Below are 17,301 nucleotides of genomic sequence, written 5' to 3'. Positions count from 1 at the left end.
ATTGAGAAAATGTGGATGTGAGATTTTGCAATATTCCAAATTCGTTCCTATTACGCATGTGATGCGTATTACAACATAAACTAACTTTTTGATACTATTATAATGTTGAAATATTTTTTTTCCCCCTTATTGTTCTTAGGATAGATAAAAACACATGTCAAGTTTGCACATTTGATTCCAACTGCCATTTTTTTTTTCTTTGGTGTAGAGAGTCACAATAATAAATTATTTGAATGAGATCTAATCCCAAGTAATCCTTGGAACCCCTTAAAATTTAACCAAGCTCGTTGATCACCCACATATTTTGTTGCTTTTTAGAAAATTAAGAAAAGCACGACATTATATACATCTCGTATAATAATAAAGTCTTTGAATACACAATCAAATACTTCCTCCGTTCCCCAAATATCTCAACATATACACATTTATTTTGAAGGTTTACAAAAGAACAACTTTAGCCAAAGTATGCATGTTTAGATCATTTTCAAGTCCCTGGTAAAATCAGAAAATTGCACAAGAAATGCACAAAAATACACCATTGCCAAACCAAAGCAGTCAGCAGAAGCTACGTAAAACACTAGAAAGATCAAGTACAACATTTCTTCATGCGATAGGCCCTGTTAGAAGAGTTGAACAGAAGGTATCACTGGGAAGCAACAAAAGTTTGAGGCGTAGAAGTAGATAGCAAAAGTGAGCCTTTAGTCCATCGTCTCAACATTTCTAAGGCTGCCTTCGGCTGATCCATAGGAACCATGTGACCAGCATCATGAACCTGTTAAATGAATAATGAACAGCAGCTTTGTCAAAACAGTCATGTATCTAAGAAGCATTTTACCCAATATAGAACTAAAGTACTTTAGTTTCAAATGTTATAAATTGACTTTACAAAAATGTCAAATATTTAATTCCAGGAAGAGGGGTCAAACCTTGAGGAAACTCAAAGGACCAAGGCTCTTCAGTATTCCTGCCTCAGAGCCATCAACTTCGAAAGGAATCTCAGGTGATGCTACAAAATCTTGCTGCGCACTCCATTCCATAGCATGGACCCATCTTGAGTTGCCTGGTAATACAAAATAACACAATTAAACAAAGTAACATGCTATCAACTACAGATTACTTTGAAGTATGGAGATCGCGTGGGAATAGCAGGTTGATATATTTATTTTTATAAAATTTACCAAGCCAATTGCAGATGAGATCGTATTCTCCAGCATATACAAGCAACTGAATTCCATCCTCAAGAAGAGCTGGGATGCCAACCTCAAGATTTCTCATCCAATCAACAAGCAAGGCCTGATATACCGTGGTGCTACAAGACTGAAATTCAATGTCTCCAACACCCAGAGCACTCCTAACAGATTCCTGATTTAAGAACTTTTCCATGTTTGAGAAGTCATAGCACAAGCGTCCCTCACACTTTTTTCTTATATCGTAATACTGCAAGAACCAATAAGTTACAAAATTCATCAATTTATGTAAAACATAAGCCGTTATAGCTAATTCTGAAGAAAGACAAGAATTATCATTTGACTAGTTACTAAACGGTAATTTTTTTTTGTCTAGATCTTTCTCCATAAGTTTAGCAAAGAACGAGTCTAGCTATAAATATTTAACGCCATACAAAATCATACATTAGTATCACCAATTAGCAGTCTAATGCTTGTAAATATAGTGTTGCATAAAAGGTATGAAGTCATGCAGGAGACTGTACCCTTTGTACCTGTAACAATAGACCAAACCATTAATTAGAAGATAAGAATCAAGGTATCTATGTAACACCAGAAAGATTTTGATTCTTTTTCAACCACATTCCCACAAATTATTAATTCAATCACTCAACAGCCATGAACAACCCCCTCTACCCCCCCCCCCCACAAAAGCACACATACACAACCCCACCCAAAAACAATGCAAGAAAACCCTCAAACAAAATTATACCACAGAGTTTTACTGCTGTTTCACACAGAGGAACCATCTTAGTGATCACATTGTAGGATGATTTCTTGATCAACCCCATCTCTAATGCATAATCAGGATATGCTTCATACTGCACTGCAGGATCAGTCAGCCCATTGCCAATAGCAAATCCCTGTTCGAATGTTGATAAGTTAAAACATGTTACGACTGGCTAAATTATCACATACACTAGAGCACATGTTTGGATTTAACCAAAAAAATAAAATTAAAAAAATAAAAATAAAATAAAAAACCTTTATCAGACCTTGAGGTTGATATGAATTCCTTTCTTAGCTTTATTCTTGCTATGAACACAAGCAGCAAAGGCAGGAATGTAGTGGCCAGCATATGATTCTCCAGTGATGTAGAAGTCATTTTTTGCGAAACTTGGGTGCTTGGTAAAGAATGCCTTGCATTGGAAATGAAATCCACTAAGTCAGAAGACAGAACACCAATAATAAGTAAATGGTCAGATACAGGTGATGTGATCATAAAGTTTTATTTGAATCAGCATCAGCAGGCAAAGAAAATAAAAGGAAAACTGCCTACAACATATATGATAGAATGAGACAGTATCTGTTGGTCATGAAACGCAAGCCCTTGGACATAATTCACCGTTTTATTGTTAGGTTTAAGTGAGATGGTTCAAGGTGTAAATGGAGTGTTGCTTGGTAATTCAAGCATGAAAGTGATTAAGGTATGGAGACTGCATAGGCCTGGCCATGTTGGTTGTATTTCTGGAAGGAGGAAGCAAACACTTCAGTTTTGGAAGGGAAGAAGCAGGTGACATGCCCATGTTGATTTCACGACGGAGCCCCAGTTTATAACCTTGATAAACAAATTTCGATCATCAGGGGGTAAAATCGTAAGATTTTGTGTCAAAAAAGGGCAAAACTGCTAACACCATAAGCGGTTTTACCCTTTTTATGCCAATAAGTGTACACTTTTGCCCCTTGCAACTTGTATTTTCTCTTGATTTCACACATCCATGACTGGTGTCACACGTCCATGTTACTTCAGATTCAGTTTTGAGTTTAGCTTTCTGTTACACCCAACATGTCCTTGTATTTGTGTTAGCCCAAATCGCAAAACACACTGTTTCATTAATGCCTCATAAAACTCTTGATATAAATTAGTTCACAAAAGTCACTTTGTAAAGTATTCGCAAAACTTAAAACACTATGAGAGAGTTTTTGAGAGGTTGAGGAGCATTAATTTCACACGATTAATGCTTGTGATATGGATTCATTCATCAATACTACTACTTAGTGCTAGGGTGGTTTATTTCTTCCAATTCTCAGGTTCTCCACTGTAACATCACTTCTCTCCCTTTCTAGTTCTCTTTAATACTTGTAGTATTATTTGCTTGTTCTTGAATTTTCAAAGGTGTGATTACAATTGAAAACCGCATGTCTAAATTATACTTCCTCGTTTTTATTTTCTAGCAACACATTTGGCACGCACTTTGAGGGAAATATTAGATCAGGTAAATGGACAAATTAATTGACAAAAATGTACCACCAATAAGAAAAAAGTGATAAGTTGTTAAGTATCAACTAATAATAGGCGTACTACAAATAGGAGCAAATATTAACCTATTATTGTTGTGATTTAGTTAGGACCCACTATATATATATATATATATATATATATATATATATATATATATATATATATATATATATATATATATATATATATATATAATGTTTTCCCAGATTTTACTGTTATGAATTTGAATTTGAATTAGAATTAGTTGAGTTTTGTAAATTTGTCAATTTCTATCAACAATCATCTTACGAAAATATTTGCAACCAGACAAGATGCATTTTCCGTCATAATTTTCCTATCTAAAGCAGCAGAAGGTGTATCAATTTCTATGAAAAATGATCTGAAGCAGTACAAGCAGTAATGCTGTTTCTGAAAAGCAATATCATCCACCAAAGCTCTAACACTTTGCATTAAGTAGCAGAAAGAATCAAAGCTATCAGATGGAAATTTTGGTGCCCAATTTCTTATCACATGGGATAGATATACTCAGTTTGATACACCTTACATGAGCAGGAAAGATGTAAAAATTGAGAATCACATATCAAAATTTGCCGGTAGCCACTGAAGTCTCAATAAGATATGAGAACATGAAGAGTATCTAGGGAGTGAAATGATGAAGGGATGTGGATAATAAATAAAAACAAATCTGGAAAGGCAAAGGAAGCCAGTTATGGAATTAGTTCTTGAGTTCAGCAAATTAAATAAGATAAAACCGCTAAATTACTGAATTTCCAACAACCAGTAACAGGTACTTGTACAACGTATATCCAAATTCTCCTCTAAATAGACAAATAAATGTGCATACAACACATACCTAATTAAGACAGAAAGGGGGTCTCAAAAACAGGAGAGTGAGAATGGGCCAATCTCAGACTTTAAGTTAGTTGGTTAGTGAATCTGCTATCGGGTCTCAAGCTCAGATTCCACCCCAGTTCATAGAAGTTCATCCAATTAGCACCATTGCAATATTTTCATTTGGGTCAATAACCAGGAACATTATGTGGATTTATTTGCTTTCTAGGAAAAACTATGGCCAGTGAAACAGTATCCTTTCCTTTTGATGTTTCTAAAGTTGTCCTCATTTCACCATGCAACTATATCCACATTCTATGCGGGAAGGGGAAGGGGGGAGAAGTGGCTATAGTAATTCCTCCTGTATATTCTACACTTTAGAAGGAAATCTCACTAGGCATGAGAGTATTAGCACTGAAACAATATGTTCATGAGCAGTTTGTGAACAGCCTGGGTAAAACTGTAAGTTCTACAAAACTTAACAGAAAACAAACAATTATTTTTAAGCTTGGGCATAGGAAAGAAGGTTTGGACAATATGCAACTTGTTTATATTCATGAATAGCCCAATGATATATCTGTCATCTTTATCACTCTGAATGTTCAATTACCTATCAACACTAGTTCTGGCCGACATATTTCCAACACCTGGAAGGGATAAGAATATTTAGGTTGCACTTGTTAAAAAACGAAATACATAACATGAATGCCTTCTTGTCAGGCACTTTACTTCCCAAGAATCCTAGTAACATAGATTTTCATGTAAATTACATAATAGTATGCTTATCATTGAATATTCCTCTCTATGATCCGCAAATCAAATGTTGGTTACTGATATGTTACATTATGCTAAGTATTCCTAACCACATTTGACCCCCATGTTCGCCATTATTTTCCTAAAGGTCCCTCAACTAAAACATATCTAAGAAATTACTAAACCATATAGAGGAGCTTAATCCCGTTAAACGGTTAAAGTATGAGTAGTAGAGTTTAAATGGCCCAAGATTGGAAATGTTTCTTATTAACAAATTAAGCCCATTGAATAACACTTAATTTGTTCTTAACAATGCCCAAATTGAGCAATTGTTGCTCAGAATTACTCTTTATTTCCCTGTCAAACGTTTCACAAGAAACGGGTTGAGGGGAACAAGCCTCGTGGCTGCAGATTCCTGGCACACTGGTGGCATTGATTGCTGCAAGCTACAGCTGGGCTCATGGCATGGCTGCAGATCTGGGCAAGAGCCAAGAGTGTAACAACAGCTGTGGATTTCTGGTTTCCAGAGTGTAGTTGGGAGAAATTTGATGAAGGTGGATGATAGTGTTTGTTGATCATGGTTAGAAATTCAAGTTAATTGCTAGGTATTGATAGCCATTGATTTCATGGTTGATATAAATCAAGTGTATAAGGTTACCAGAGATAATAACATTTGTTTCTGATTGCCAATAGGAGAATTTCCCAACATTAATAATTTAATGTTAAGGATCAACATACAACATCTTCTTAGTAATTACCAATAAGATATTGAATAAGATGCAGCTTGGTTATAGATATCCAGTACTTGCAAAAGAGGTAGGCAAGGATACAGCTGTCTATACATAATGAGTGATCCACTACCTACGACCAAGTTCTCACATCTTCTTAGTAATTACAATCTGATTCATGATTATCTAACCAAAAGAATGATTCACGACAAAACAAAACATCCCAGAAAAAATCATGTACAAGAAAATATCAAAATCGAATTCTATTCAGAAAGTCTGAGAGAATGAGACCAATAAATTGACATATGGTAAAACAGACATACCTGTAAAAAGTCATACAAATCATTGCTAACCCCACTTTCATCATGTCGTATGTCATGTCTATCAGTGGAGTAACTGAATCCAGTCCCAATGGGCTGGTCAACAAAGATGAGGTTGGCAGCCTGCAAAATTGCAATAACTCTGGCTGTTAAATGATATCTTCAATAATAGCATGTTCGGGAATCTGCTCTGAAAATGGGCTAAGGCTACAAGAGACTAAAACTCGACATATTACCTCAAGAAACTAGTAGTATTACTTCTAAAACAGAAATAGGATTTTACAAAATAAAAATAAATAAATAAAAATGAGAGAGAGAGAGAGAGGAATTGAAGTGTTAACCTCAAGCTGATCATCCGGTTTTTAAACCTATAACAATTCTACATTTCTACTGTAAACTGCCCTACATAGTTACACTTTTATGTATAAAAAAAAGTACCAAACAGCCTCCTTAACCAAATGACAATCCTTCAATCTGGTAAAGTAAGAATCATTTCATGCTACTAAGTGACTTCATCAATTATGGCAACTCAGGACATGGAACCATCAAAATGGGCATCCAATCCCAGCTATATTTCAATTCTAGAGCTTGTGCCATGTCCTCAAAAAACCAACATGACTATGGATTATGGAAACTTGACACTTCATTTTGGAAAAAACTCATAAATTTTTTTCATAATACGCGGAATATTGAATTCTCATATTCAAATTGACATACTAGAGTGCAACACTAGGACAAAATGACACATACTTGTGTCAGACACCCAAGTCCAATTTGCATATATTCAAATTCTGAAGCCTCAAGTTTGTTACTCAAGACAACGATTACCATGTAAACAGCATTAAGAATGAGATACTTTGACATGAAGCCTTGAAGGTAGTTTACTGCCACGATGTAAATGACTTTATTCCATCATTTAAAATCTCAAAGCACATATCATCTATGCTTAGATAACGTTGTGGTTGTCAGGAACTCAGAACGACTTAATTTCACAAGAGACATTTATGTATGAAGCATCGCACAATTTCACACATCATTATGTAATTCAAAATGACACCAAAAGGCAGTAAGTGACTTAAGTACCTGGTCCCAGCCATATTCATTCCATACAAGGGACAAGTTGTTTGCAATTTTAAATGGCCCATTTTCATAAAAGAGAGCCAACTCACTGCTGCAACCAGGCCCTCCAGTTAACCAGATAACAACAGGGTCTTCTTTTCTGTTACGTGATTCAAAGAAAAAGTAGAACATCCTACAGATGACAGGTACACAAACGTTTAGAAAATTCATCACAACTGACGAATATCACACAAATGACGAAGATCATGGGTAAATGCCTATTTTATAAGCCAAAAAATATAGCTGAACAATTCAAGCAGTAAGCCTATTTGAACAAACAACACTTGATTGCCCAGAATTACTACTAGGCGTAGACCCTAATTAGAGCATACAATGGCCTATTGCCCACAAAAACTGTTCCGGGTTATCAAACGCAAAGAATGTACTAATAACACAACGCATACTTGCACAAGATCTCAAAGTTCAGACCCTATCAAATAAGCTACATGTAAATGTAAGTTCATCTTTAGCTAATTTTACAGCTTGATAAAACTATGATAACTACTAACTCAACTATTTGAAGTCTATGATCACTAACTTGCCCTATTTTTCAAAATTTCGCAACTCTACTTCTATTTAGGGAAAGAAAAAATTGCATAATTAATCATTTTAGATGTCCAAAAATAATTTTTTCTTTCTTTATCTTTATCCATTTTTCTTACATCTCCTTCAAATTCTTACTCATATTTAACAATATTAATAATTTCTTTGCCAAAAACAGCCATGCAATTTTGTGTTAGTAGTTATAAGTTTATAACAAACAATCAGATGCAATTGCAACAAAAATAATAACCCAGAATTAACCTATATCAACAAATTTTAACAACAATCTAAAATTGAAATTTCAATTTCACTAGCAACATTTACAACCACAAAAAAAAAAAAAATAAATAAAAAAAAAAATCCAAAGAGTAAGAATTATGAACACAAACCTAGCATTATGAGAGTGTTGAATCTGATAATAACCAGCATGATGGCCCAGTTCTTCAACAGTTGCACCACTAGGATCGTAGAAATTGGGAAATTTGAACCTCTTTTCGACGATTTTTGAGCTGCTGTGAGAAAGATCGCCATTATCAGAGCTATTGATTATGTTAACGGGTCTTTTTGGGAATAAATTGAACGCTTCAATGGGATTATCAGCCTGAAATTCGTTGAAAACCGAAATTTTGGCAGAGGTGAAGGAAGAGAGGAAGAAGAGGACTGTCAAGAAAATGATCAACTTTTCCATATTTCTAAGTTTATGCTTCACCCTTGACCCTTGGGGTGGGCTACTGTAATACTGCGTATTTGTGGAGTTAAATGACTTAAATCCGATTTACAGGGGCTTGCACAGCAAAGTCTGTTGGGCAGCAGAAAATCCGCGGAAAGAAGAATTTTCGGACGTTTTTCCAAAGTGAGCCAATTTTGGCAAATATTAACCAAAATGGTTGCGTGGCAAAAATATTTACCAAACTAAGCTTCTAGGCTAAAACGCTGTCTCGGTCAGCGTTTTATGCCTGGGTTTTTTTTTAAAAAAAAATCAACCTAAAAACGCTGTCTAGGACAGCGTCTTTGTTGTTGACCTTTTTTAAAAAAAAAAATTTGTAATTGCCTTTTATTTATAAAAATGTTTTTAAAAAACAAAAACAGTTATACCAAAGACGCTGTCCCAGATAGCGTTTAACTCTGGAACTATTAACGCTGTCTCAGACAGCGTTTAAGGTTATTAATAGCGTTTCTGTCGTTTTTTTTTCCCTCCAACAGTGTATTTCATTTCATTTCATTTCCTCCTCCTTCATTCTCAAACCCCTTCTTTCCCAAACTCTAACTTAATCCCCCTCTCTCTCATACTTGTGCTCCTCCGTGTAGACCGCCGCCGGCGCCGCCACCTCCACCGTCGCCCGCTGTCACCTCCACCGTCGCCCTCCGTGTAGCCCACTATACACTCCCCTCACCCTGAAATAGGTATACATTCAACTTTCTTTGTGTTTTAAATTCTAGGGTTTATGTTGGTGATTTCTAATTTTTTTGGAATTGGGTTAAAATGTTGATGAGGTTGAGTTGTTAGTGTTAAAAATGTTGAATTGTTAGTGTTGGTATTGTTGAATTATTAGTGTTGGTAATTGTTGAATTGTTAGTGTTGATAATGGTAGTGTTGATATTGTTAGTGTTGATAATAGTTTGGATAATGTTGAATTGTTGTTGTTGGTTTTGTTGAAAATTGTTGACAATGGTTGATAATTATTAGGTTTTGAACCATTGTAATTACCTACATTGTTTGTGTAATAATGGTGATTTAGGGGTTCTTAGTAGTTAATTTGTAGAGTATGTAAAATTTTTTTGTTTGATTGTGGTGATTTAGGGATGATTTAACGGCTTTACGTAAAATGTGTCTTGGTTGTTATGTAGAATATGGCTGGACAAAATGTAGCGTTGTTATGTCGATGGGGAGGTGAAATTTTGTGTAATGGATCAAATGTGGAGTACAGTGGAGGCAATATGGACCTTATAACACTTGAACCGAACATGACTGTGACTGACCTGATGAATGAGGTTCACAGTTGTATTGGTTCAAACCCTATGACTGTTGAACTGAACCTTAAAATGAGGTGTGATACTGGTCATGGGGTGCAAGTGTTGTTACCTGTCTCTACGAACAGACATTTGAAAGGTTTGAGGACCATGGTAGGAATGAAGGGTTTTCCCAATGAGATATATGTAGAAACAGTGCCTATATGTACCCAACAAAGTACTCGGGCAGAACAGCAAGCTACATATGTCTCTGATTACAACATCGCGTCCTTCCAAGAGCCCGCAAACCACATTCCATCGAATGCATATGGGATGGGTTCTTTCACTCGAATGATGCAGGACGACCAATTTCACCTGCCTTTTAGTTCTCATATAGCTTCACCAGTACATGCGGGGGGACGCGTGACAGTGTTCAGCCAGCCTGCTCCGTCGTCATCGAACACCGTGGCATCTTCGCCGATGCAATTGCATAGCTACTCTCCTATGCAAGGTGATGATGGTTCACCGTTTCGAGAAGAGCCAAATCATTTTGATGATGTTGTGAATAATGAATTGTCGGTGTATGATGTGTATGCGGAAATGGATGATGAGGACGAGAACGGAGAGGGGGATGATGAACCTACACAGGTGGAAGATGGTCAGCCGTTGGTTAGAACTCCCATACCTTGGTTCAGTGAGGTACCCGAGAACTATGAAGTTGATCAGTATTGGGCCGAATCGGGTAGCCACACCTCTTTTGTTCCCGGGGGAGAATTTGAGAAGGGAATGTATTTTGAGAGCAAGAAACTGCTTCAAGAAATGGTGAAGATGTATTCTATTCAGAGGAATCAATTCTACACCACAGTGACCTCGAATGATGGTGTCCTACATCTGCGATGCAAGAAGAAATGTGGTTGGATGCTACGGGGTACCAAATCGAGTGAGCACTCACGTGGTTTTACCATAGTCACGTACAAAGGCCCGCATCGGGAGACATGTATCAGTGAAGTACTATCTAATGATCACCCACACTTGGATTCGTCCGTAATAGCCGAGTATGTGAAGTCCTTTGTGCGGAAAGATCCTTCGTTGAAAGTGGAATTCATACAGGAACTGATCTCGAAGCAATTTCATTTCGATGTCCCGTATCGACGAGCGTGGTATGCCAAGGAGAAAGCTATAGCTGAAATATTTGGGGATTGGGAGAGTTCATATGGCAGACTTCCCCACTTCATGCAAGCACTCCTACGGTCGAACCCGGGAACATGTGTCGTATGGAAACACAAAGCTTTAGTGGATGGTGTATACTACAGCAACATGGAAGTGTTTGAACGAGTGTTTTGGGCCTTCGGTCCTTGTATCGATGGCTTTAAACATTGTATGTCTGTTATCTGTATCGATGGGACGCACTTGTACGGGAAGTATAAAGGAACACTGTTGGTTGCTACGAGTGTTGATGCAAGCTTCCAAGTATTTCCTATTGCATTTGCGGTGGTTGAAGGGGAAAACACTTCCATCTGGTCTTGGTTCCTAGGTTGTATTCGAGATCGTGTCACGCAACGGGATGGCCTTTGTGTTATTTCTGATCGGCATCCTGGGATCATTGCAGCAATGAATGATCCTAATGTTGGATTCACCCAGCCCCGAGAGTATCACAGGTTTTGTGTCCGCCACATAGCCTCTAACTTGAAGACTCACGTGCGAAGTAACGACATGAGAGACATGTTCAAGGCCGCTGCGTACCAAAGGCAAGAAAGAAAACTTCAAGCTGATCTGTGTTTCATTAGTGAGGCCTGTCCCAAGGCCATTGAGTACATTGCTCAAGTCCCGTTCCCTATGTGGTCTCTGTTTCACGACAGTGGTCGCAGGTATGGTATATGTACTACTAACTTCTCGGAGACATTCAACAATGTGCTGAAAGGAGCTCGGTTTCTACCGATTATGTCCCTTGTCGAGTTAACCTTCCACAGAGTTAACAAGTATTTCACTTTGAGAAGGGAGTCTTCTGAGGCTAGGTCTGATCAGGGACTTCCATACCCCCCAAAGGTCACTGCCATCCTCGAGAAGAACACCGCTAAAGCCAGATATCATAGAGTGGATGCCTATAACCGGCGATTGCATATTTACCAAGTGACAACAGAGAGGGGAGATAGAGTTGGTAATAAAAGAGGCCACAAGCATACGGTGAACTGGCAGTTGAGAACGTGTACGTGCAACAAACCGAAGATACTCCACCTCCCATGTTCTCATGTGCTAGCAGTCTGTGCTACATACTCACTATCAAAACGGCCTTGGGTGGACCCTCTGTTGCAGTCGGCCGCCTACATGAACACATATGCACCACAGTTCTGGCCGATCCCCTGCGAGACAACCTGGGCACAGTGGGCACAGTACGTAGGCCCTAAACTCATTCCGGACGGCACAATGATACGTGGAAAAGGTCGTCCAAAGTCGAAGCGCATACGCAATGAGATGGATGACAACAACCGGCCCCCAACCAAATGCAGCCGTTGTCACCAGCAAGGTCACAACCGCACTACTTGTCGATCTATACCAACATAGGACCTAAGTGTATATGTGTTATTTGATATAGTAGTATGTAGTGGTGTTATTTTGATGAAAGAGTTATAATTTTCTACATTATGTGTTATTGTGTTCAATTCGATGAATTTTATTTTGTACGTTGGATGTTCGAGATTTCCTGTTTATGCCTTTCAATCGAAATTAGTATTCAATATATTGCGTTAGTGTTTGGTGTGTAACGTTTTCAATGAACAGATATCATGGACGTACGGGATAGGACACCCGGACCTGTTGACCCTTCTGTCCTGACACTACAGTACACCCATCGAAGCGTCGACGTATGGAACCTGACGGTAATGATTCATCTTTAACGTTTTTGGATTCTTTGATGTACTATCTTTTGTTACTTATAAATGCTCCTGTGTTTTCAGGGTGACGTAGCGAAGCCACTACAGTGCAGGCACTACAGGACCCCCTAGGTTGTCCATGATCGCTGCCTTGAGTACGTGACGTACGCTGGCTTTGGCGGTGTACATCGCTTGGGATTCAGGGAGATCGACCGACACCTTGTCACGGCGTTAGTGGAGAGATGGAGGCAGGAGACGCACTCCTTCCACCTACCAGTTGGGGAGGCGACTGTGACATTGCGGGACGTGGCAATACTGACGCGCCTTCCAGTACAGGGGACTGCGGTGACGGGATCATTTCTAGTCGATCCTGTTGGATTGGTTGTGCGGGTTCTCGGGGTGCAGCCAGGTCCCAACGATGTTAGGGGCTCCGCCTTGAGGACGGTCTGGTTACGAGATACTTTCCAGTGCTTGCCTGCGGACGCCGATGACTCCACAGTACAGAGATACGCTCGAGCGTACTTGTTCTTCCTCATATCCGGCGTGTTGTTCGGCAACAAGAGCGGGAGCCACTTGCAGCTTATTTACCTACAGCTGTTAGACCACGACTGGGAGCATATCCGTGGATACAGTTGGGGTAGTGCCTCTTTGGCGGTGTTGTATCGCCAACTTTGCAGAGCCTCACGGAGTGGTGCGCTCGAGATTGGAGGACCTCTGTTTGTGCTTCAGGTATACTACGTATATTATCACAAGCGAATTATGTAATGAGTAATGTCATATTTAACATAGTTTTGTGTTTTGTTATTGAAGCTATGGGCTTGGGAGCACATCCACGTAGGAAGACCAGGTAGGCCTGCTGTACATCGTCCGGGGCAGCAGGACCAGGATGACCAGTATGAGCCGTACATCGCTCCGCCACGCCTTGCAGCTGATGAGGCTTACGGTTGCAGGTTTGTAACAATTGTCATTTTTTCCCATATACGATTTCATTTTGTAAACATACTTACCAAATTTGTTTCCCCAGGTGGATGGTCCCCAGACTCACACAGGTACATGCGGCGACGGGTCTCCCATACTACCAAGACGCCCTTGATCGACTCACTAAGGATCAGGTACAAACTCTGAAGACATTTGTAATCATTTAGGTACTGTGTATACTGATTGTGGACTAACTTGTTTAGGATGTGTTATTGCAGATCACATGGGATCCGTATGTACCGGAGTTGGTAGATTTCACGCCTGCACATCTACTGGAGCATCAGGGAGAGTGGCGTGCCCGGGTCCCCCTGATCTGTTTCGAGGTTGTGGAGAGTCACCTACCTGACCGCGTCATGCGACAGTTCGGACTGCAGCAGCCTATTCCCCAGAACTGTGACACTGTCGTGCGCCTTCACGACATTGATCGTCGGGGAAAGACGGAGACAAACTGGGCACTGGAGCATTGGCAGTATCTTCAGCTATGGGAGCAGCGGTTGGGTCATGTCGTTCAGGGTTATCCCATGCAGGGCGTTATAGATCATGACGATCCGTACATGGTGTGGTACAGGCTTATCACACGCCGTTTCATCAACCCCAGCTACACACCACCGTCCACCCATTACCACCCGGCACATGACGTCATTAGCGGATATGTGAGTTTCTTTTACTATACTTATCATCCTCATTTTTTAACTTTTTTAAGTATCATGTACTTGACTGATCGATGATTACTACAGGCGGCAGATATGGTGGCGATGTATGATGCACTGTCCCTCGCCTTTACAGACGGACCCACCAGAGCCCAAGTCCAGCGGATGCGAGATATGTCCGCGACTTCCTTACGCAGACATGGTCACGGTCATCTCATCCAACAGCGGGACGGTGATGATGGTCACTCCATCCATTCGCGGTTTGACCCCGGCCAGAGTAGCAGTGGAGGTGATCCTACGTCGCACACAGAGGCAGAGGAGTACATCTTCCACAGTTCTGCACCCTTCAGAACCCAGGAGGACGCATCGTTCACCATTACACTCGGCGTCGTCCAAGACGAAGGGACGACAGTGAGGCTAGGGAAGGGTTACACCAAATTGATGAGTAGTGAACGTATTGTATCATTGTTTTGTCCTTTTTCCTGGAATGCTGTATATAACGATTGCATTATCAATATAAGACATGCTGGTTGAATGAATTTGTTTGTGTATTGAAGTTTTGTTTGCTTATTTATCCAAATCGGATTTATGTCAGTCAAAATAGATCCTTCAGGGCTAATGTACATTAAACAACAGACATTTGGAATCCATAGTCGAAAATGGGGAAGAAAGGATGGCCCGTGGTGGTTAATGTGGTTGATCATGGTGGTTTTAGTGTTGTTGGTTGTGGTGGGTGGTTATCGACGGTTGTTGAATGGTTGGGGTTGGTGGTGGAGCTGGTTGAAGTGTTGTTGGAGGTCAAAAGTGGTGGCAGATGGTGGTCGATGGTGGGGGTTGTTGGTGGATTGTGGTGGCAAGAATCATGGCAGGGGGTGGTGGGTGGGGGCAGAAGAAAGTGGCAGATCAGTGGCAAAAGGCTGATTCTGCTGCTGTTTTGCACACCAGCAGAGAAACGCTGTCCCAGACAGCGTTTTAGGTTGAAAATAAGACGTTGTCTGAGACAGCGTTTTAGGTACAAGGAAGTTTATACATAAAGCGCTGTTTGGGACAGCGTCTTTGGTATAACTATTTTTGTTTTTTAAAAACATTTTTATAAATAAAAGGCAATTACAAAAAAATTTTAAAAAAAGGTCAACAACAAAGACGCTGTCCCAGACAGCGTTTTAGCCTGGAAGCTTAGTTTGGTAAATACTTTTGCCATGCAACCATTTTGGTTAATATTTGCCAAAATTGGCTCACTTTGGAAAAACGTCCAGAATTTTTGATATACTTCTTCCCCTAGTACGGTATCACAATACATGTGCGTTAGAAAGGAGGAATATAACAAGCAATCAAAGGAATGCATACGTTGGTAAGGAGCTTGGGATTGCCTAGCTTTAATATTCAAGCATGTGGCCCGAGTTCCTAGACCTAACCTATAGGTAGGGGTCGGGCTTTTTGTAACCAATCTTGGGCAGCTAAGTTCCCCCGGATTCAGGCTTGGAATTTTTTGACGTACGGTTCGGATCACAACTACAGAAGGGCCAAGAAGAGATTTCATTCCTTCAGTCTTTCAATACGACGGAGATGTCTCTTTAGGAGGCATCCGCCCCAGATAAACTACCCACCTCGCAGTGTCCCGCCTTCCCCCGAATGATCGGTGCGGCGGTTAGGCATCCTTAGACGAAAGAGTGGTCTTTCAGGATTGGTCGTTGTGTGTCACCACCTCCCACCTATCCTACACATTCGATCAAGGTTGTCACTGCTGTTCAGCTTTAAGTTTCTATGCGTTCAGTCGTTTCGGAAGACTTTCTGATTAAAAAAGATATAGCAAAGAGATACTTCTAGGAGTCGCTCGCTGACGCCTCAACAGATGCTCTCTTGCTGATCCGGGTTCTCGTGGGGTGGGCGCCTTGGAGATGGAAATCTCTCCAAGACATTTGTCCCGTGGACAGACGAGCAATCCAAGTTGTGTACCGTCCGGTTTGCAACCTCTACTACAGTGAGTGAGTAGCCCCACTAGGAGGTCAATCGCACGTCCGAGGTCTGTCTGTTCTTTCCGTGTAGTGGTCTAATCCTCTCCAATTTCGTAAGGAAGTATGAAAAGGGGGGTCTTTCTCTACAGCTATAGAATCGGCTCAAACAAAAGAAGCAAAAAGGGAAATCAAATAATTGTAAAGGCAGCAAGGGGTTTCGCCTTCGAATTGAGTAGTGAGTCTTCTTTCTACTCGATCGAAACTTTAATCGAAAGTAGACTCAAGCCTTACCCCCTTATTACGCTTCAATCAGGCTTTCAGACCTAAGAACTCAATTTCGTAAGCGAATATGTCAGATTGAATGTCACCATTTGTGGGAATTTGATGATCTATAAACCGTCCTTAACGAACGATCGACTCATCTTTGAGCATGATGAATCACTTCATGCCGACCTGTTGTCTGCCCCAATTTATCTCCAAAATAAAGGGGTATAATTGTAATGTTCATATAAAAGGAAGAATATATTTGTAAGAAAGCAAAAAAAAAAAAAAAAAAAAAAGAAGGAAGAATATATTTGTAATTTACACTCTAGTTCTTCTTCTTCCTCAACTTTACTTCACGCACATCCATCTTCTTCGATCTCTTCTTCCTCCTTCCTTCACCCACCTCCATCACAAGCATTTGTTTCTTCCTTCAACACCTTCATCTGTGTAACACCTTCATTTGGGAATTATTTTCAAATCGCTATTTTATGTGCATTTCAACCTATTAAACCTAATTTCTAATTTAAATCTCAATTTCTAAATTAAAGTGTTAATTTAATCATTAAAATCGTTGTTTTGATTTAAGGGTTGTTTTGGGTAAAAATTCCCATGACACGTGGCCCAATAAAATGGTGACACGTGTCACCTTAGGAGAGGTTCAAAATGAACCAATCCGTTGCTGACAAGTGGCATCTCCAATCATTGGGAAAAAGACGGCCTTTCTGGCCCAATTCCCGAGATAGCCCATCATTCTAAGGTTTCCGTTGTTTCGGGTGTTTTTGGTCCCTCGGGAGAGTTACAATACGGAGTATGCGCGCCTGACTTCTGTACCTGTAAAACCACGAAACTCCGGTTGGGTGGAGTTCCGCCTC

The 17,301-nt window shown here is 40.0% G+C and overlaps 1 protein-coding gene across 1 annotated transcript; it reads right to left on the bottom strand.

The window, feature by feature from the left end:
• Nucleotides 1–322: 322 nt before the first annotated feature.
• Nucleotides 323–8,525, bottom strand: LOC110709165 (serine carboxypeptidase-like). The gene is made up of 9 exons (XM_021887381.1): nt 8,152–8,525; nt 7,184–7,352; nt 6,104–6,223; nt 2,222–2,365; nt 1,939–2,089; nt 1,632–1,720; nt 1,179–1,437; nt 927–1,060; nt 323–772 (listed from the first exon to the last, which is right to left on the bottom strand). The coding sequence occupies exons 1-9, from the start codon at nt 8,448–8,450 to the stop codon at nt 644–646; spliced, it is 1,494 nt and encodes a 497-aa protein (XP_021743073.1). The 5' UTR covers nt 8,451–8,525; the 3' UTR covers nt 323–643.
• Between the last annotated feature and the right edge of the window lie 8,776 nt (nt 8,526–17,301).

The sequence above is a fragment of the Chenopodium quinoa genome, unplaced genomic scaffold, assembly GCF_001683475.1.
Source record: "Chenopodium quinoa cultivar QQ74 unplaced genomic scaffold, ASM168347v1, whole genome shotgun sequence".
Lineage (NCBI taxonomy): Eukaryota > Viridiplantae > Streptophyta > Magnoliopsida > Caryophyllales > Amaranthaceae > Chenopodium > Chenopodium quinoa.
The sequence above is the reverse complement of the archived record's forward strand: the minus strand, read 5'-3'. Positions and strand labels throughout refer to the sequence as shown.